Source organism: Artemia franciscana, chromosome 3 (genome assembly GCF_032884065.1).
Source record: "Artemia franciscana chromosome 3, ASM3288406v1, whole genome shotgun sequence".
Taxonomy (NCBI): domain Eukaryota; kingdom Metazoa; phylum Arthropoda; class Branchiopoda; order Anostraca; family Artemiidae; genus Artemia; species Artemia franciscana.
The window spans coordinates 6,857,434-6,880,556 of record NC_088865.1 but is presented as its reverse complement, the minus strand read 5'-3'; the positions used below and the strand labels follow the sequence as shown (position 1 = coordinate 6,880,556).

The 23,123-nt window shown below is 34.6% G+C and overlaps 1 protein-coding gene across 1 annotated transcript in view; it reads right to left on the bottom strand.

Moving 5' to 3' along the window:
• Positions 1-22,723, bottom strand: part of LOC136024816 (WD repeat-containing protein 11-like) — a gene marked incomplete in the record, with an annotated part of 191,926 nt that extends 169,203 nt beyond the window's left edge. The window contains 4 exon segments of the mRNA XM_065700296.1: positions 3,577-3,753; positions 8,049-8,187; positions 13,614-13,725; positions 22,603-22,723. Of these exon segments, the coding sequence (XP_065556368.1) occupies positions 3,577-3,753; positions 8,049-8,187; positions 13,614-13,725; positions 22,603-22,676 (502 nt within the window).
• Positions 22,724-23,123: the final 400 nt, after the last annotated feature.

Below are 23,123 nucleotides of genomic sequence, written 5' to 3'. Positions count from 1 at the left end.
GGGGGGTCCGTTGGAAAAGAAGGCACGTCTGATAGATCAAGTAATACAAACACCAGCAGATCTTCCTTTTCTTTGAGGCCGCAGAACAGATCAAAAATGTCCGACGATAACGATAACGCCGGATGTGTCTCTCTTCTCCTCTCAAGTATGTCAAACTTTAGTGCAGGTTTTGCAGGTTTCAATTGTCTGCTTAATTGCGTATTTTGTAAAAAATTGAGTGTCTTTATCCCTGGCAATTGGTCATTTTGAAAAATTCCAGCACCGGACAGACATAAATAGATCTACCCATGTATAAAAAATAATACTTCTCCGAAAAGTTAATGCGATGCGCAGTCAATAACCATAGTCCATATAGCACGCCAATTCGTCAGTAAGCACACAGGTCAGCGATGGATCAATACTGTCCAGGAACAAGGGAAGTTTAGGGAACCACTCACCTATTCCCTGCAATTTAAGGGTAACTAAATGCCGGCAGATATGTAAGGCCCTTGCTTTGGGTCCCTCCCCTCTTCTGCTTATTGCCTGAGACACCTGCAGAGTATTGCCAATGCACCTTAATTACTCTCCCACTGCCGACGCGCACCAAGAATTTGGAATATCGATGACGTTGTAGAATTACAATTTTGGATAATGTTAGTGAATAAATAAGTAGAAACACTACCGCAATTCTTCGAGGGGGAGATTAAAAACCAGAACACTACCAACCAATTTCGATAGATGAACAAAAAATAATACAGCCCCTTATGTGGGTGAGCAAAAATATCCAATAGTAATATAGTCCATGAATAACAATGTGTTATTTCACTTATTGCGAAACTTTTATAATCACTGACGGTCACTGTATTCCACTGTAATATATTCAAAAGTTAATCCGGCTTAAAATCATATAGACGTTCACAGTACATATGCCAAATGTGAACTACATGTTTTTGTGCTCATGTTTTCAGATTCATATCTAAATATGCTTTATCCCGTATTCGTCATGGGAGGTTTTTCCACTAGGGCTTTAGTAAGTTTTATACCAATATGCTTTATCCTTAATTTATCTCCATAGTCTTACGTATTCATGTTTTCACATTCATCCCTTTGCATGTTTTTTAACCCGCGGTTCAATATGTTTTATCTCAACATGCCTTATCTTTCAACTATCTAAATATGTTTTTAATTTATGTTTTTACATTCATACCTTAGTATATTTGTGCTTTCAGACTTCAATATTATTTCAATGTTTTTCATCTTTAATATATTCTTTCATTCATGTTTTCACGTTCACAACTTAATATATTCTTTCTCTAATACATCATAGCATTTTTTGCACTCTGCGCTTTTTTTTTTATCGCAATATGTTTTTGTATTCGTGTTTTCACATTCATACTTTAGTATATTTTTGCACTCGTGCTTCAATGTGTTTTGTTTCAATATGTTTTATCTTTAATTTATCTCAATGTGTTCTAGTATTCAGGTTTTCACATTTACACCTTTGTATTCTTTTGCACTCCTGATTCAATGTGCTTTATCTCAGTATTTTTTTTATCTTCAATTTATCTGAATATGTTATTGCATTCATGTTTTCACATTCATATCTTAGTATGTTGTATATCTAAATTATCACAGTATACTTTTAAAGCCGCAATATGTTTTATCTTTAGTTTATCTCAGTATGTTTCTGCATTCATATTTATACGTACATACCTTACTATGTTTTATCTATTATTTATCATAGTATGTTTTTATAAACGTGCTTCAACATGTTTCTAGCAATACATTTTATCTTCAGTTTATCTCTATAGATTTTTGCTTCCATGTTTCCAAATTCATACCACAATATGTTGTTCCTCATTTGCTGCTTTTGTACCTTTATCCGTCTATAAATCCAGTTACCACAGAGCATATAGAGCGGCAGTCTCCTTCCCCTTTTTTTTCCGTAACGCCACCAAAGTTTCATAAAGGTATATTTCCAGGACCTTAAAGCAGTTAAAGCAGCAGGCGGACACATATTTAGTGCGGCGAAGAAGAAGGTGGTAACAATGGAAAATGAAAAGCCAACTTGCTCAAGGGTTATGGAGCAAAAGCTTTGGCGAAAAGGATTCAAAATTTTGGAAACCCTTAAAAAGAGCACTAGAACTTCTGATTACCAATCCAATGAGTCTCCTCCAAAGCATATACGACCACCCTTTCTATAAGAACCTTAGATGCACCCAAGGCATAACTTACAACCCTTGCCCTGAGAGCTGTAGAGGGGGGCAGGGGGGGGGTCTCCCTCACATACATGTTTTCTAGATCCTTCAACTACGATAAACAAAATTTTGATTGGAAATAATAAGGGAATTAATGAGCTTGGAGGGAGGGGTTGCACTTAAATCACCTCGTCTCTTAAACAGGGCAGTACAACTTCCAATTTCAAGTCAAATGAGCCCCATCTGAAGTTTATACGTCCACCCATTCCATAAAAACCTTATATGCCCTCATGATATAACTTATATCCGTATCCCCAGGGCGCTTGGGATTTTGCCAGCCCTAGAGGCATTATTATGTGTTCTTTGAACTATTTTGAACAAAATTACTATCTCACAATTTCAATTGTTTCCTTGTTTTTCCTTGTTTTTAGAGCCAATGGATTTTCCTTGTTCTTCAAGCCAAGAGACTGTAAGTTTCCTGTGTAGGGTTTTCGTACAAAGCGATGCTGATGGTGTACTATTTGCTTCAATCCTACACCATTTTTAAGGGGGTTTCAGTCTATTTTGTTATTATGGGACGTGTTCATCTCAGCTGCAACATTCATTTGTATAATTTTCCTCTAGAGTTGCTTGTCTTCCTCAAATATATGTTTTCCAGAACCTTCAGCCACGATGAACAAAATTACTATCTCCAAATTTTGATTGGAGATTTCAAGGGAAATAATAAGCGTGGAAGGAGGGAGCTTGTTGCTATTTAATCACTTCGACTCTTAAACAGTGCACTATAACTTCCAATATATATATATATATATATATATATATATATATATATATATATATATATATATATATATATATATATATATATATATATATATATATATATATATATATATACCTTATATATATGACCAACTCCAAGAAACCATACTGCCACCCATCCCCCTTTTAATAAAAATAAAATAAAAACAATTTTTTCCGAAACCTATTTTCTTTATCCATTGCCCTCTTTTGTTCTAACTCTTTTGTTTTGTGCTATTTAATCACTTCGACTCTTAAACAGGGCACTATAACTTCCAATAATATATATATATATATATATATATATATATATATATATATATATATATATATATATATTATATATATATATATATATATATATATATATATATATATATATATATATATATATATATATATATATATATATATACCATATATATATACCATATATATGTGACCAACTCCAAGAAGCCATATTGCCACCCATCGCCCAGATATCGAGAAAACATTTTCGCTTTTTTAATAAAAATATAATAAAAACATCCGAAATCTATTTTCTTTATCCATTGCCCTCTTTTGTTCTAACCTAAAACTCAATGTCAAAACATCTAACCTGCAGCTCTATTTGGATAAAAAGGATCCAGATCGCCTCCGTAAATGACCTCTGTTTGGAATGCCTTTTTCCAAACTAGTTTACCATCTTGCAGATTAAAAAGGCAAATAGCACTGGGTTGTTGCATCACAAGCAAGTAGTGACAATCGTTAGTATGATCAAATATCCAGTTCAATCCTAAAAAAAAGGCATATTGCTTATTCTCAATCACCTTTTTAGTATTTATTTTATTAGATTCTCTCGATGCTTTGTTCTTTAATGAGGAACATAAAATGAAAATTTGTATACAATGGGTCACATTTTTCCAGACTTATTTACCATCTCAGAAATTCAAAAGACAGATGTCACTGGTTACTGCATCACAAGTAAGTTGTGACAATCGTTAGTATGATGAAATATCCATATAAAGTATCCAAAAACAGTACGTAAAATATGTAAACAGCCAGTAAAAAATTTTTAATTCAGTAAAAAAATTCAGTAAAAAATTCAGTAAAAAATTATTCCCTCTCAGTTTTGAAAGAGATCTGGCTAATCCTAATAAAGCTGCTTCTTCGCAACACACAGCGATAGGTAAAACCTGGCTCATCAGTGGGAACTGCACTTCAGATTGCCAAAGAAACAACGCTACCAAACAAAAATAGCGTAGAAACAAAATGACTCGCAAGACTGTCTTTAAGGCAAATAAGCGATAATTACAGCTAACATGCACTTATGGCTAAAAAAAAAAATTAGAAAAATTTCACAACCAGAGAACAAAAGTTGAAAGTTCTTTCAACTTGGAAATCTTTAAGCGGAAATCTTGAAATGGCGCACAAGTGCTAACAGCTTGTATGGTCCTTGTATCTAAAAAAAAAAACTTAAATATGGTTAAAAGCCTATTAAAGCTGAAAGATATAAAAGTTTTATAAATTAAAATATAGATTTTGAATAAAAGAAATAAAAAAAGAAATAAGAGATAATAAATATTTATCCGAGAAAACCGCATATTAGAATATACGGGCTAGTAAGTTATGAGACTTAGGACTAAACATACGATAATTACAGCTAAAAAGCCAAACACATTTGAGAGAAAATTTCCAAGCCAGCACAGAAGATCTGAATGATATAAGCATTGATGGAATGAAATAGTAAATCCGTAAGATGGGAATACAAGCCATATTATCTTTTTTTGCTAACTAAACTATAATTATGGCGAAAAGGCCATAATCACGTGTAAATTTTCAGGATCTGTATAAATTTGAAAGGCTAAAAAGTCGTCAAGACAGAACGAACTTGAAAGAGAAGCCTTGCAACGCTTAAACAAAGCTTAAAGACGTAAGTATTGATGCAAGGAAATAGTAAATAGACACATAAGAGTAAACAAGCTATAAAGTCCTCGAGGCTAAAAAACGCTGATTATGGCTAGAAAGCCACAATGATAAAACATATTTGACAGAAAATTCTTCAGCCAGTGAGCAAAACCTGAAAGATGTAAACAGGGATGTAAAGAAATCGTGACTTACAAGGTCCTTGTGGCTAAAAAATACTGATTATGGATAAAAAGCCGCAATAACAAAAATAATTTGAGTGAAAATTTCTCAGCCGGTGAACAAAAACAGGAAAATGAGATTACTTACACAATAAGATTGTAAACTGGCAGATTAAAGCAAACAAGTTATATAGTCATCATGGCTAACAAAACGGCAATTGTGGCCAACAAGCATTTATGACCAAACTAAGCAAGAAAAAATTTCTCAGCCAGTGAAGACAAGCAAAGAAATGCTATTATGTGTTAGTGAGCTAAACTTCTCTTACTACAAACAAAAACTATAAACCGAAAGAAATGAAAAGAAAACAACTGAAAGGAAATCCAACAATCACTCCCATCTTCCAGCGCCGTTGCTGTTGCGTATGAAAATTACCTGAAAAATTGCCTAGGTGTCCAATGAAAACTAAATTTTTCATATCCCCATTAATTACTTGATAAAGCCTTTAATTTGACTAAAGTTGGCAACTGAATTGCCCTGATAAGCACAAATTTCTCCTGGTTGAGCATCTACTTATATCTAGGGTAAGAGCAAGGAATAGCATGTTTTTAAGGGAGATGCAGGAAGAAAACAAATAAAATTAGTTACTTATTAGATTTTTTTGCAGTTAAAGAAAACATGCAAAAATCTTAAATTCCTAAATAAAAAAAGAACTTCAAAAATTTTTCTCCTCTGATATTGGAAATTAGTCTGAACATCAGAACCCCCCTCACCCTACCGTTCCCTGCTTAAAATTAAATTCTTCCAAGTTTGAAACTCATACACCCCTCTAGAAAACCCCTCTTTCTGTACCAAAGACAGAAAGCTCAAGCCAAATCAAGCAAAGATACAGCAAATAATAGAAAGATCCTGAAAAAAAATATTTCTAGTCTGTGGAAAAAAAATGGAATTAAATAAGTCTAAAATAAACATGTTTCAATTAAAGATCAAATTACCATACATATATAACACCTTGAAAAATAGATTCCCATATTTATAGAAACCAAGAATTGAATCCCTTTGAGCCCCAGGTCCCGATTTTTAACACGAGTCCCGTTTTGCTTAAATAAAATAGATAATGGAAAGTGTTATTTTTCTCATTATAATACTACTATTAAACTGCTTGAGACCAGCACAGCTTCAGACACTCCTCCTCCGCCCTAATCTATGCAAGACTTCCCTCTTTACTCCCTAACATAAAATCCCAATTTCTGTTAAATTCTTTCTTATGGCTTCGTCTCATCCCATTCATGGACTGCTATTTTCTTTTTTTTTTCTTCATATTTTAAAGAAGAACCGCTGTTCAAAATATAAACCTTTTCAGTAAAGCACAAATGACAGACTATTCTTTAGAACATTTAAGGGGCCGGCAGCCTCACCCTTGCTTGAGGTAACTTCTGTTTGTTTTAAATTTACCTCGTTATATGACTTTATTGCTTCTGCTTATAAATATTAACATCAAAGTTTATCGTGTAGAAAATATCTTTTAATTAATTGTATTACTTACTCGCTGCGGGACCAGAAGTGAACGCCTCACCCGGCAAGTAGTGAAAGACTCCGTGTGGTTGACTTCCATTTCTTGCGATCTTGTGCCAGCTCTTCAGCAAACCGAAGTCAGCAGCTCTCCCACTTTCTTCCTAACTTCCGAAATCCACCAATGGTTTTGACAGTTGTCCACCAGTTCTTCAACTGACCATCGGGATGTCTGCACTAATCTAACATAGGAGCAGCTAGAAGCACTTGCTTGATGTTGCGGTCATTAGGTCTTTTCAGGACATGGCCAAGCAAACGCAGTCTTTTCTGTTTGACTATCGTGGTTATGGGCTGAATATTACAGCAGAGATGAAGCTTATCAGCAATTCAGATTCTATCGGAGTATCGGATCCTCAATATTTTTCGTAAATAGCAGTGGTCAAAGACATATTATGGAGATGAAGCACCTTCAGTGGCCAAGTCTCAACTGCATATAAGAGAACAGATCTAACGGCCGCTTTATAGACGAAAATCTGTGTCTTTAAACTGACCTTCCATCGGTTCAACAAATGGCGGCGGAGTTGAGAGAATGGATTTGGACTTTGTTGGTTCTGTTCTGTACGTCAAGATTACAGTCTCCACGACAGTCTATTAGCGAGCCAATATGAGTGAAGCTATCAGTGTTTTCCAATTCCTGTCTGTAAAGCACAAGCTGATAATCTGACTGTATATTTAGGTCCATGACCTTAACTTTGACCGCATTGATCTTTACATCCAGTAGCTGAGGAAAATATGCTATCTAATTTACCATTGCTTGGACAGTTGCTGGATCAGCAGCAAGAGCAACGATGTCATTCGTGTAGTCCAGGTCAGACAGGTTAATGCCCAATTCCATAATGACACCATCAAAAGTCAAGAGTGCTCTTTCCAGAACCCAATCTATACAGTAGTAAAACGAAATGGGGGACAATAGAAGGGCTGAGTCTCTTCACCCAACACTCTTACAGTCGATTTGCAATGCTCATAGTAGGTCTTCAGCAGCTCTATAAATTCAACCGGCTTACCATCTTCTATCATGATTCGCCAGAGGTTTTCAAGGGTTACAGAGTCGAAAGCAGAGACGAAATCCAGAAACATGTTCATTATAGGGACGTCGTAGCGTTCCCTCTGTTGCCGATTCAGACAAAGAGTGACGATCTGGATAATGCACCCTCTCCCTCCGCAACAAATTGTATTATACCTGGCTGAGCATAAAAGAGTGAGAAGTTTTTGAACAAGAAAATGATTTTGGCACGTGGGATTGGTTTGTCGAGAAGAGCGGTGGAGGAATATGAATCTGCGCCTTACGGAAAATAGAAATATTCAGCTATATTTTAAACCTGATCTTAAATAAACAAGTAATCAACAAAATCATTATCAATCACAGGTCACATGCTCATACGTACCTACTCAAATTAAAAACATAAAAGGCTAAAAAAAATTTGTTTTATTCACCCAGAATAGATTGCGTCTTCTCCGAAAATTGATGAATCGGGGTCCCTTTGGCTACATCCCATACAACAATCAGCCCCGAACTATCAGCAGATGCAAGAAGAATTTGATGATCGTTCACACAGGACTTTGGCCATTTCACCTATAAAAAAGTTAAAGACATACCTTTAAACAGGCGTGGTGGGAGAGAATCCACCAATAGTGTTGCAACGAGTACCTCTTACAGAAAAGTTCACTTATAAATAGAAACCACTCCCCTATAAAAAAAAATCGCCCACCCCCTCCCCACGTGGGTGTTGTATGTGTCTGCACTAGGGTACCTATAAAAAAAATAAGCTCCATGTGTGCTTCAGTATTCGTTCTGGCCTCTTGAAATGCCAACTTTTGTGTAGACAATAAGCCTTCCTCCTCCTAAAGAAATGTCTTATACTCATCTTCATCCCCAAAAAATTTGCGCTCTACCACGGAATGATTAAGCGCCCTACCACTGGGCTGTAAAAACAATTTCTAAGGATAGTAGATCCAGCTAAAAGATTACCCCCGGATCAAAGATTGGCCAAATCAAATTCTTTTATAGCTAAGTTATTGTTATTACAATTTTTACCTGTTAATATAGACAAGTTATATTGAAGGAGAATTTGCTACTCCACTCTATTACTCCATTACTCCGTGTATTACTCCGTGCATGGGAGGGGCTGTTCCTCCCTCAACGTCCCGCTCTTTACGCTAAAGTTTTACTCTTTCTCTCAATTCTACTTTATTAAACATTAAATACCTATAGCGTAAAGAGCGGGACGTTGAGGGAGGAACAGCCCCTTTCATACATGGAGTAATTTCTGTTCGTTTTAAGTTTTAATGCCGCTCCTTACTTTCAGTTAAAAAAACTTGTTTTTTTTATTTAATTTCTGAACGTTTTTGAATTAATGGATGTTTTTATTTTGGCTCTCCGCAAATGAATAATTAAAACGAAATTTGCGCATTAACTTTTTTTTTGCTAAATGGCTTTCTCTTAGTCTTGATCAGACGATTTTGAGAAAAAGGGTGGGAGAGGAGGCCTAGTCTCCCACCTATTTTTCAGTTACTTAAAAAGTAGAATTTTTAATTTTTAACGAACGTTTTTATTAGTAAAAAAATACAAAACTTACAAATTGACTTACGTAACGAACTTCTATATTCGTATATGTTTATCATATATATGAGGGGTTTGCCCCCTCGGTAATACCTCACTCTTTACTCTAAAGCTTTAATTTTGTCCCAATTCTTTAAGACTGACCCCTGAATCACAAAGGCTGTAGAATAAATAGTTGAAATTACTAAAAATACTTTAGCGTAAAGAGCGAGCTATTTAGGATGAAATATTTAGGATGCTATTAGCATGAAAGGGGCTTTTTCTCCTTAACGCCTCGCTCTTTACGCTAAAGTTTAACTCTTTCTCTTAACTCTACTTTTTAAAACAGTAAGAAACATCATATAAGGAGTAATTTTTGTTCGTTTTAAGTTTTAATGTTGCTCCTTACTTTCATTTAAAAAAACTTGTTTTTTATTGAATTTCTGGACGTTTGAATTAATGCACGTTTTGATCTTGGCTCTCCGCACATAAATAATTAAAACGAAATTTACATATTAATTAATTGCGATTAATCGGAAGATTTTGAAAAAAGGAGCGAAGGAGGAGGCCTAGTTGCCCTCCAATTTTTTTTATTACTTAAAAAGGCAACTAGAACTTTAATTTTTTACGAACGTTTTCATTGGTAAAAAATATATGTAACTTACGAAATAACTTACGTAACGAACTTCTATATTCGTATGTTTTTATTGCGTATATTAGGGGGGTTCACCCCTCATCGGTACCTCACTATTTACACTAAAGCTGAAATTTTGTCCCAATTCCTTAAGAATGACCCCTGAATCACAAAGGCCATAGAATAAATAGTTGAAATTACTAAAAATACTTTAGCGTAAAGAGTATGGTATTACGAGGAGGTAAACATCTCATATGCGTAATAATTTTTGTTCGTTGTAAGTTTTAATGCTGCTCCTTACTTTCAGTAGAAATAACTTGTGATATTTATTTTTTCATTGTTTTATTTTTCAAATAATGCTAAAAAATCCTACGTTCCCTTCATTGAAATTCTCTTCCCTCATGAGAAGTTCCTCCATGGAAATATCCTTCCACGTAACCCCCCTCCCCACTCAACTCTCTCCCCTAAACCAAAAAATCCCCCTGAAAACGTCTGTACATTTCCCAGTAACCATTACTATATGTAAATACAGGTCAAAGTTTGTAACTTGCAGCCCCTCCCACGGGGACTGTGGGGGAGTAAGTCGTCCCCAAAGGCGTATTTATTAGGTTTTTCGACTATGGTGAATAAAATGGCTATCTCAGAATTTTTATCCGTTGACTTTTGGGGAAAATGAGCGTGGGATAATGACCTAGGTGCCCTCCAATTTTTTGGTCACTTAAAAAGGGCACTAGAACTTTTAATTTCTGATAGAATGAGCCCTTTCGCGACATTCTAGGACCACTGAGTCGATACGATCACCCCTGGGAAAAAAAACAAACAAAAAAAACACAAAAAAAAAAACAAATAAACATGCATCCATGATCTGTCTTCTGGCAAAAAAATGCAAAATTTCATATTTTTGTAGATAGGAGCTTGAAACTTCTACAATAAGGTTCTCTGATACGCTGAATCTGATGGTGGGATTTTCGTTAAGATTGTATGACTTTCAGGGGGTGTTTCCCCTTATTTTCTAAAATGAGGCAAATATTCTCAGGCTCGTAACTTTTGATAGGTAAGACTAATCTTGATGAAACTTATATATTTAAAATCAGCATTAAAATGCGATTCTTTTGATGTAACTATTGGTATTAAAATTTTATTTTTTAGAGTTTTGGTTACTATTGAGCCGGGTCGCTCCTTACTACAGTTTGTTACCACGAACTGTTTGATATTGTGTGGCATACTACAAGCCAAGCTTCTTGGGTCTAGTAACTGCTTTATGTTGGTAATAGCTTTTTTAAGTATTAATAAAATGATTGATTGATTGGTTGAATCTCATTTTTATGAAAATACTGGGAATTTGCTGTTAAAAATCAGCAATTGGGAGGATTGGAATGCACAAGCCATTGTATATTTAAATGGCAATGCAAGCCATTGCCATTGTAAATGTAAATGTAAAAGAAATGCAAACGGTGATATGTAAAATGGTAAATGTATGGTAAATGTAAATTTACTATAATTTGTAATTACCATAATTTGTTTTTACCATAATAAAATGTAAATTTACCAAATGTATGGTAAATGTAAAATGACCGTTATAGCAAGATATACATTGAAAAGAAAAATTTGGACATTGTTTGAAAAGACAAACTTTTGTCTTGGATTGGATCCAAGCCCAAAACGGAATTTTTGGAAATGAATCTATTGATAGCATGACTAAGCAAGGTATTTCTAATACCGAGGATTTAAGTGTAAAACCCACAAAAAATGAATGTTTGGTGTATATGATAACGATGAGCACGCTAGCTACTACGTTAAGTTAATTTTGAAACTTAATGATCGTAATGAAATCTGGTCAGTATTGTATAAGAAGGAAAGAGCTGACTTGCTTTATTCAAATGATTTTAATGATTATGATGACGCAAGACACATTCTCGTAATTTTTTCAATTAATTTTTAAGGTTTTGATTTCTAAATTGAAGATTATAATTAAACTTTAATAAATTAATTTTTAATTATATTTAAATTTATCTTCTAAATTTTTAAAACTTAACTAAAAAAAATTAACTTAAATCATATTAATTTTTAATTTAATTTTGATTTTAAATTAAACTCACGGCTTCTGTCAGCTGCGAGTAGAAGGTGAACAATGGCAGCATCCTAATCTGAAATCGCAGTAAAAATTTTCCGTTTGCTCCATATCATGTCAAATATGTAAAATCACAGTTAGTGGACTTTAAGAAAAACAATCATTCTCCCTCAGTGAAATACTGCTGGAGTATCTCTGCACTCAGCTTTATTCACCAAACTGGCCACGTTAAGATGATCACTTTGGCACACAAACAGACCTGATTAGATAAGTTTAGTCAAACGAGGGAATTTAACAGGATTAATTATAAAAATATCCCTAAAATCCGTCAGAGCCAAAATAGAAATGTGAGCCATGACAAATCCTTGGCATAGTTAAAAGGCTTCTTTCAAATATTCTTGTATTGTCTGTTGAATAGTCGAAAATCATTCAGTAGTTGTTTTTCTATGTTAATATACAAAGCTTTCCAAGCAAAATAAAAGTATTTAGTTCTCTATGCTTAGATTCCCCACTATTGAGTGTGGAAAGTATAGTTTATAAGTTAATCTGAACCAAGATGCATACCAGTATTTAAGAAATATACCCATGGAGTTGGAGATGAAGACCCTCTGAATCTTAAACAGTACACAGCCAAAGACTTATTGGGCGTTAGATGAACTTTTCTGACCTTATTTGACATGAAAATACTAAATAATGGTAAAATGTAAAAGAAATGCAAACGGTGATATGTAAAATAGTAAATGTATGGTAAATGTAAATTTACCATAATTTGTAATTACCATAATTTACCATAACTTACCATAACTTGTTTTTACCATAATAAAATGTAAATTTACCAAATGTATGGTAAATTTAAAATGGTAAATAAATGGTAAATGTATGGTAAAATGGTAAATGGTAAAATGTAAAAGAAAAGGCAAACGGTGATATTCAAATGCAGAAAACCTTAAAGGAATTCTGTATACCTAAGAATAAACTAAATCAAATGTATGCATGTTTATCTGCCCACTTTTATAATATACATGTTTTGTTTGGTGTTTCACTCTAACAAAAGAAGCAAGTGAAGAAATTGAACGGATTCAGAAGAGACCACAACAAATCATTTACGGAAGTTTCCCGTATTTATTAGCACAAAAGCCTTTAAACTTGACCCCTTTATATGCATGGTGAGAAATTATGCATGAAATTTGGCTCAGCCCTCCTCCTCCATCCCATCTACAAAAACTTCTTCCTGCCTCCCTTTGTCCCTCTAAGATCATAACTCACCAGAGAAGTAGCAGTGAAAGTTGTGCAACTGACACCAGTTCATTCCAAGTCACAATGTTATTTGCACCGATTTTTGCCAAGTTTTGTTCTTTTGTGTTTTTAATAATCCACAATTTTTGACAATTTTTTCATATGCTGACCTATTTCAATTATTAAAGCATATCTTTCATCAATGATTTGATTTGGACATTTTTGGAGAGGATTGGGTCTACAAATGCCAAAAAATTGTAGTTTCAAGTAACACCTCAAATATCCCTGAAGCTTAATGACTACCTAGAGGACTTAATGTATAGCTTTCAATTATCCATTACTTCCTAAAATATTGTTCAAATGTCATGGACTTCATGTAACACATCACCTTGACCAGTCCTAGTCTTTATAGAGGAGCTTTACAAGTCAACTTTGGAATTAGCTTTCTTATAAAGGAAGAGAGAGGGGGTGGGGAGAGAGATGTAGCTTTCCATAAATATAAATAACACAACTAATTACCTGACAAACTAAAGATAGATGACAATGAAGCGATTGAATACGGCATAAAGACTTTGTATCAACGATAATTACTAGCTGCTTTGATCCATATGCAAGGAGTCCACATTGACAGCTAAAATAGTCAAAAATTATATCACAATTTCTAATTATTATATAATTGAAAGTTAAATCATATAAAATTATGTCACAATTTGGCTTTATTAAATAAAATGCTTAGCTTTTAAATCTGTATTTTCTTATGATGAAGCGCAAAAAACGTTTTTTTTGTGGGATTTTTTTTTACTTTACTTTCTGCTGCTTCACCTGTGACATGTAAACAAGGATTTGTCTCGAAGAAGGGGGTTCAAATTTGAGAAAAAAATAAAAAAAGATAACAGCTGAATTATGAAAGAATCCCAAAAAATATGCGTACAATCATAATAGCCTAATCTTGATTGTGGGCGGAGACACAAACCCAAAGCTTGTGCCACATTACAAACTACTTGTTTCTTTGTCATATATTTTCTTTTTTATTTGTCCACCACCCTTTATTTGAAAGTTTGCCAGTATCCTAAATATATATAAGTATAAAATCAATGTTTGGATAATTATAAGATACACATTCAAGGGCTCCTATTGATACAAGTGATGTTTCTGTAACATTTTTCTGAAAAAATTACATAATTTATCAAATTAAGGTTCAGCTTCACTGCTTACATCAGCACCAAATATTGAAAAAAAGCAATACAGATCATAGCACTGACTTAGTAGAGAGCAGTGAACCCCTCATTTATCTTCTTTTTTTTCCTTGCAAGTTCAACATTTAGTATGAATCATCATAGAAACTCAGGGGAGGGATCTTTGGATTACAAACTGAAATTGTATAGCCCTTTTACGGGGCGACCAAAACCAATTTAAATGTACCCTGAAACCTCTTCAAGGTCCTACATACCAGCCTCCCCCTCCAGTCATCATAAGGCACAGACCAAAATTGGCAGATTGCAATTTTAATCACAACTATTGAATGTCTAAGAATGTGCTTCAGGAGGCCTTGCAACATTTGGAGCTCAAGATTAAGTGCCCCAAGCCACATAATGGTCAGTGTACAACAGAGGCTATAAAAAATGGAGAACATGTTACATATTGTTGAAGTCAAAGTCAAATAAGGATTTTCCAATCCATATGATATTTCCAAGCCTTAAATAATAATAATAATAATAATAATAATAATAATAATAATAATAATAATAATTTATTGACACCCTATGTACAAAAAAATGCAGCACAGAGGAGTTATGGAAGAAAGAAAAAAGAAAAGCAAAAAAACTCACGTAACAACACAAAAAGAGAAAAAACATGAACTATAGGTCAAACACTAGCGATATATATTTAGTTCAGAATGCACCCAAGAGGAAAATCAACAATTATGTTGCAACGCTCTTGGAATTTGGTGGCGAGTACATCCATTTTTTCACATATTTCAAATACTCCATAGCGCCTAGAAATGTAACTGTTTTGTATCCAAATGGGTATACATAGAAAATATTTGCAAAACCGCAAAAATGCTGAACGGATCTGTTTACGCTCACTTTGAGAAAATAATCGCCACCCGTATCAGGAAAAATACATGCAGTGCAAAACATGAATTTAAAGTGAAGCACTTGAGCCCATGCCCACCCCACTTTCCAAGGATCTTGAATTTCACATATTGTGAATAGACACATTGTACCTCTACACATTGTAAAATTATAACCACATAATATTTAAGGAATAGTACTAAAAGATTACAAATTAAACCATTGATCATTAAAATTATTAATGTTACAGCATAAATGACCAAAATCAAAGCATATTAAGTTCATATTCCATGAATGGCTTTGGATTCCACCAAAATTCATATTCAAGGCTTTCTGAGTTTACTGATTACAAATATAGGGTTAATGCTGTACTATACAAATACATGTTGTATCACTTTCAACTTATCACCAAGGATTGTTTAATGTAAACACAAACATGATCAAAACTCGTATATATCTTAGGTTTTTTGTGTGTTGATGACAAATCTGAGGTCTATGTTACAATACAGAAGTCCAAACTCAAAAAGCTTCAAGGTGTGTCCGCATGGACATGCTACACCCCATTGAAATTAAGAGCCTTGCAAGGAATTTCAACATATTGATAAGTAGTGTCTTGTTAAATAATAGTGAAGAAGAACCATAAGCTTTCCTGTGTACAGATTGCCAGCAGCAAGTACACTTCAAAATAGATATTGGTGTCCAACCATAAAAAATATTAAGCAGTATGTTGACAAGCTCAACCTAACTGCAATAATCAATCTTAGAAAACATACATGAATCAGATTTTGCAGACCCAGAATCCTGTGTAACTATTAATCTGGGTAAACCAGCTACAATACAGCTTCATTATAAAAAAAAATCAAACAAAATAACAATAATAATAGACAAAACATCCCAGGTCTCCAAGAAATTAAGGTCTAATTAGGGAGAGAGTAACAAGAACGCCATTTTGTTCCTTCTCTTAACACTTTATCTGAAGTTTCTTAAAATCTAAAAAGTATCATTATACCAAGTAATTTGCTACCTACATAAACCAAGTTAATGCCTCCATAATTACCACACTTTCTCTTATCACCTATTACACCACTTTTGTAGCATAAAAGGTGTCGCCACTGGATGATATAGGCTAAATTAAAACAGACTGCATTTGGACTATTTTCTGCCAAAGACAAGTTCCATAGGCATATTGAGGAAGTTTTCTCAGGTGTACATTAACTCTTATTTATTGTTGATGATAAGAATATTTCAGATAAATCATAAAAGATCATCATGACAATCTTTGAAAAGCGCTTTGTAGGCCTAAATAAAAAGGAGTCAAATTGAACAAGGATAAATGCAATCTAAGGCAAACATCTATCCATTATTCTGGCTGTACCTTATCTAGAGAGAGAGAGTTCCTCTAGAACCAGTAAAAATAGAAGCCATCTATGAAATTCCTGCTCCAAATCATGTAACTATAAAACATCCTTGGTATGTTAAACTACTTGTCATCATATATTCCAAGCCTGTCCATCCTAAACAAGCCACTAAGACCTTTGGTGAAGGACAATATATTTTTGCAGGCTCCTGGTCATAATAAATACTTCACAAGTTGAAGAAATCAATTTTCAACACCATTGCAGTTTTTACTGAACTGCAAATAGAAGCCTCCAAATGAAGCTTAGGAGAATCCATACCCCCCCCCCCAAAAAAAAAAAAAATAGTTGTTCTTTGATCAACCAATCGTCAAATGCTCCCCTAGGCTTCAGTGACAATTTTACATATTCAGCTATATGACCATCCTATCACTTATCTTGCAGGCTCAGAAATACTTATCCCAGATGCCCATCCATGCCTTCATGTCATCTCTGGAAATGCCTCACTTCAAAAGGAAGTGAGGCATTTCACCTGATTATGAAGCTACTCTTAAACAGCTGCAAGAAAATTACCAAGTTAAAATGAGGAACTTGAAATGATGAACAACTAAAAGCTTTGCATAAAGTTACTAAAAATGGATGCAATGAAACAAAAAAGAATAAAACAAGAGCGAAGAGCTCCTATGGCACTTGTGACGAGGTTGGAAGAGCCAAAAGCCAAGAGCTCATATGGTATGAGCTCTAGCAAAATTCTAAGAATCAATAGATTGATTTAAAAGGAAAATCGGAGGCTTAGTAACGGTCGGGATTAAAAATAAGAACTCTGAGTCACGAGGTCCTTCTAAATATTAAAATTCACTAAGATCCGATCACCCACTCGTAAGTTAAAAATACCACAATTTTTCTAATTTTTCCTCTCCCTTTAGCCCCCCAGATGGTCGAATCGGAGAAAAAGACTTTATCAAGTCAATTTTTGCAGCTCCCTGAAACGCCTACCAATTTTCATCGTCCTAACACGTCCAGAAGCACCAAACTTGTCAAAGCACTGAACCCCAACACCGAACTCCACCAAAGAGAGCGGATCCAGTCCGGTTACGTCAATCACGACATTTATAAGCTTTTTCCAAGATTTCCGGTTTCCCTATCCAACTGCCCCAATGTCAAAAGATCTTGTCAGGATTTCAAATAAGAGCTCTGAGACAAGAGTTCCTTCTAAATATCAAATTTCATTAAGATCTGATCATCCATTCGTAAGTTACAAATACCTCATTTTTTCTATTTTTTCCAAATTACTCCCCCCCCCCCAACTCCACCAAAGAGAGCGGATCCGGTCCGGTTATGTCAGTCACCTATCTTGGACTTGTGCTTATTCTTTCCACCAAGTTTCATTCTGATCTCTCCGCTTTAAGCGTTTTCCAAATCCCCCCCCTAATGACACTGGATCCGGTTGGGATTTAAAATAAGATATCTGAGTTTCGATATCCTTCTAAACATGAAATTTCATTAAGATACAATCACTCTTTCGTAAGTCAAAAATACCTCATTTTTTCTAATTTTTTAGAATCAACCCTCCCCCCAACTCCCTCAAAGTGAGCACATCCGTTCTGGTTATGTCAATCCCGTATCTAGGACTTGTGCTTATTTTTCCCACCATTCCAATCCCTCCACTCTAAGCATTTTCCAAGATTTTAGGCCCCCCCCCAACTTCCCCTCCACTGGATCCGGTTGGGATTTAAGATAAGAGCTCTGAGACACGATATCCTTTTCAACATCAAATTTCATTAAGATCCGATTACTCCTTTGTAAGTTAAAAATACTTCATTTTTTTAATTTTTCAGAATTAACCCTCCTCCCCCAACTCCCCCAAAGCGAGCGGATACTTTACGGTTATTTCAATCACGTATCTAGGACTTATAATTATTTTCACCACCAAGTTTTATCCCAATCCCTCCACTCTAAGCATTTTCTGAGATTTTAGGTCCCCCCTGAACTCCCCCCAATGTCACCAGATCCGGTCGGGATTTAAAATAAGAGTTCTAAGACACAATAGCCTTCAAAAATCAAATTTCATTAAGATCCAATCACTCCTTTGTAAGTTAAAAATACCTCATTTTTCTAGTTTTTCAGAATTAACTGTCCCCACAACTCCCCCAAAGAGAGCAGATCCGTTCTGGTCAATCATGTATCTAGGACTTGCGCTTATTTTTCCCACCACGTTTCATCCCAATCCCTAAACTCTAAGCGTTTAGGTTCCCCCCTCATTTCCCCCCAATGTCACCAGATCCAGTTGGGATTTAAAATAAGAGCTCTGAGACACAATATTCTCCCAAACTTCAATTTTCATTAAGATCTGATCACTTCTTTGTAAGTCAAAAATACCTCATTTTTTCCAATTTTCTGAATTACCCCCCCCCCCAAAAAAAAAAAAAAAAAAACTCCCCCAAACAGAGCAGATCCGTTCCGGTTATGTCAGTCATGTATCTAGGACTTCTGCTTATTTTCCCCACCAAGTTTCATCCCAATCCCTCCATTCTAAGCATTTTCCAAGATTTTAGGTCCCCCCAACTCCCAATGTCACCGGATCTGGTCGGGATTTAAAATAAGAGCTCTGAGACACGATTTCCTTCCAAACATCAAATTTCATTAAGATCCCATCACCCATTTGTAAGTTAAAAATGCATCATTTTTCTATTTTTTCCAAATTAACCAGCCCCCCACCCCCAGATGGTCAAATCGCGAAACGACTATTTCTAATTTAATATGGTCCAGTCCCTCATACACCTGCCATATTTCATTGTCCTAGCTTACCTGAAAGTGCCTAAAGTAGCAAAACCAGGACAGACAGACCAACAGAATTTGTGATTGCTATATGTCACTTGGTTAATACCAAGTGCCATAAAAACAAACAGTAAAAGCCATATTTTTTCAAAATTGGCTTTGTTGTTACAGAAACTATGCACCTTCACATTCTAACAGTGTCTATACTTCTTAAGTGGGTTTTGAAAACAAAAAAAAAAAACAGAACTAAATGGTGAGCAAGGGTGTTGTCTTTTGGTCAGAGCCTACTTGATCAGGTGAACTATATAAGAGAAATTCAATGCCTGTTATGTCTAAAAGAAAATAATAATATAAAGAATCATGCTTACAAAATTAGTTACCAAACACCCCAAGGGAGCATATGAGTATTTACTTATTCTACTTTTATGAAAAACAACTCCTTGTCACAATTGACTACTAAAGCTTCTAATTTGAAGTCAATTGAAAACTAGACAACTATACATAACAGAGCAAAGAATGTTCTTTCCTTGTCTTGGTATTCCTTATATTCACAGTCCAGAAATGGATCCCAGCCTGCCTCTGGGAGTTTCTATGAATTTTTAAGTGAGTAGGGCACCCAAAACACTACCTTTAGCCCAGATAAGCCAGAGTTCTATGAATTGGCTAAGAAAGCTGTTGTAACTACTAAAAGTATGATTAAAGCTGCAATTTGCAAAAACTTACATTCAGTTAGCATTGCTTGAACATAGATACAAACCCAGTCAACAACTTTATTCACCAGCACAATTACTGATGAAGAGGAGCACAGACATACAATCTCCTGAATCATATGCTATTTTACTTTTAGAGTTTCCCCCAGTTCTGAATTCTTAGCCTCAGATTTGAAAGTTAAAAGGAAATCAAAACATTATTATAATGCTCACAATAAGACTTAAAGTCCCTTGAATGTAGCACAGGTAGTCAGAAGGCAAACAGAACATGGGACTTGGCAGTTTGCAATTATATGCAAAATGAATATTCTCCCACTCATATGTAGTAGACTCTTCAAATAACAAACAATACTAATGTTATTAAGCATATTAGTGGTCACCATTGGAATTTATAAGAAAATACAGTAGCAATATTTCAGAAGCAGATTCAGATATTAAAACAGAGACATATATGTTCCTGGCTCAGCACCTATGACATTACCATCAGACCAACTACAAACTGCTAGAAACAACAGCCTATCTGCCTTCCTTTCTAGAGATACACCCTCTAACCATAGTGTAAGTAGGGTTTGTCCAGCACATAAGGAAACATGTTAAGAAAACAATTCTTACTTCATAATATGCAGAATAATCCTAGTTAACAGTAGTTGCAGGGGAGGGTGAAATTTCACCCCCCAGCATTTTCTGTTTAAAATAATCTATATCTGTAGTGAATCACCATCAGTTCATCTATCAAAAACACATTAATTGACAAATACTGATAAATTAGGTTAAGTTAGGTTATATTAGTTAGATGGCATGTATGTGTGCTTATAAACAATTTTGAAGACTTAGAGAATTGAAATAACAAGGAAAATAGTGAAGGTAATGGTTTTCCCCCTGCAAAATATGTTAACTAGGATTATTCTACATATTATGAAGTAAGAATTTTTTTCTTAGCATGTTTCCTTATGTACTGAATAAAACTTAGACTTATAAACTACTCTAACCACCCACATGGAGATAAACTTAATGTTAGGATTGAGCTGGGTGCTTAACTTGTCTGTTTCTTAACAACTAGGAGTGGAAGAAGAATTTGGGAGACACAATAGAAGACAAGAGTGTTGAAGGGATAGTCAAATTGTAGATTATTAACTTTTGTTATTATATTGTTTCCTTTGAATTGAGAATAATTATGCAGGGATAACAAAACCAGGAGGTAGTAGAGATTGAACATGCAGAGAAATTTAATTCTTGGAAGTTTCAGGAATGAGTCTACAGACTAAGGTATGTCTGGGATAGTATGTTGAAGTGCCTACCTCTACTCCTTCTCTCTCTAGAGGGTCCTGAAATTTGTTGTCACAACAGGTCCATACCTATTGAAATTTTGACAAAACAACATTTTACCTTAATTTTGAGTTGTCAGTTTCTTTTCTCTGACTTTAATTCTGAAAATGGAATTCCTGTTATTTGAGAAAAATTTGGTAAGATCCTAATTTATTGACTTTTGGCTATCTTGGAAAGGGGTTAGGTTAGGAAAATGAAACTTTCAGGGATGTGTTTAAAGGCTAAAGTATGTCCCAGGAAAGTATTTTGAAGTAGCCACCTCTACTCCTTCTCCTTCTGGAGGCTCTGACCTTTAAAAATATGTTACAAAAGTGAAACCTTGCAAAATAGATCTTCTGCTTGAATGAAGTACAACAAAATTGTTTCAGCTTCACAACATTGCTCAATCCCAATTTGTAAAGTTTTAAAGATATAAAAATACATTTCCTAAATTTTGAAAAAAAAAACATTCATATGGCTTAGAATTCTACTTAAATAACAGGAATTACATTTTCAGATCTAAAAGCAGAGAAAAAGCAACTGGTAACTGAAAATTAAGGTAAGATGTTGTTTTGACAAAATTTCAATAGGTATAGACCAAATTTCAGGGCTCTCTACAGGGAGAAGGAGTAGAGGTGGCATGTAGACAAATTTCAGGGCTCTCTACAGGGAGAAGGAGTAGAGGTGGGTACTTCAAAATACCTTCCCATGACATACTTTAGCCTTTAGACCTATCCCTGAAAGTTTCATTTTCCTAGCCTAACCCCTTTCTGAGATAGCAAGAAGTCACTAAACTAGAATTTTACCAAAAATTTTAAGCCATATCAATGTTTTTTTGCTTTTTTTTCAAAACTTAGGGAAATGTGTTTGCATATCCTTAAAACCTTATAAATTGGGATTGAGAAAAGTTATAAAGCTAAAAACAATTTAGGTGTAGGGTACATCATTTAAGTAGCAGATATATCTGGTAAGGTTCCACTTTTATAACATACTGATTTTTAAAGGTCAGGACCCTCTAGAAGTAGGAGTAGAGATAGGTAGGCTACTTCAAAATACCTTCCTGGGACATACTTCAGCCTGTAGACCCATCCCTGAAAGTGTCATTTCCCTGGCCTAACCCCTTTTCCAGATAGCTAAAGTAGAATTTTACCCGAAAACAGTAAATCGCTTTCTGTGTAACGAAAAAGCAGCAGTATTGACAATGCCATATGCCTAAAAATGTCACAGGCCTATAGAAAAGAGGAGAATTCTTTAGGCCTCATTTACTTGTGATTTTTTTACTAACCAATCAATAGCAGTCTTATTTTCAGGAACACATTTTGACAAAAATATCCATGGATTTAGTACATTTTCCTTCATTATTTTTGACAAAGTAAACCATGAAATCTGGTTTTAATTTTTTTTGCTAAGGGCGCTATCTATTTGTTAATACCGTATCGAACATAAAGATGACACTAATCTTCATAATGACCGTCATAGCAAGATATACATTGAAAAGAAAAATTTGGACATTGTTTGAAAAGACAAACTTTTGTCTTTGATTGGATCCAAGCCCAAAACGGAATTTTTGGAAATGAATCTATTGATAGCATGACTAAGCAAGGTATTTCTAATACCGAGGATTTAAGTGTAAAACCCAAAAAAATGAATGTTTGGTGTATATGATAACGATGAGCACGCTAGCTACTACGTTAAGTTAATTTTGAAACTTAATGATCGTAATGAAATCTGGTCAGTATTGTATAAGAAGGAAAGAGCTGACTTGCTTTATTCAAATGATTTTAATGATTATGATGACGCAAGACA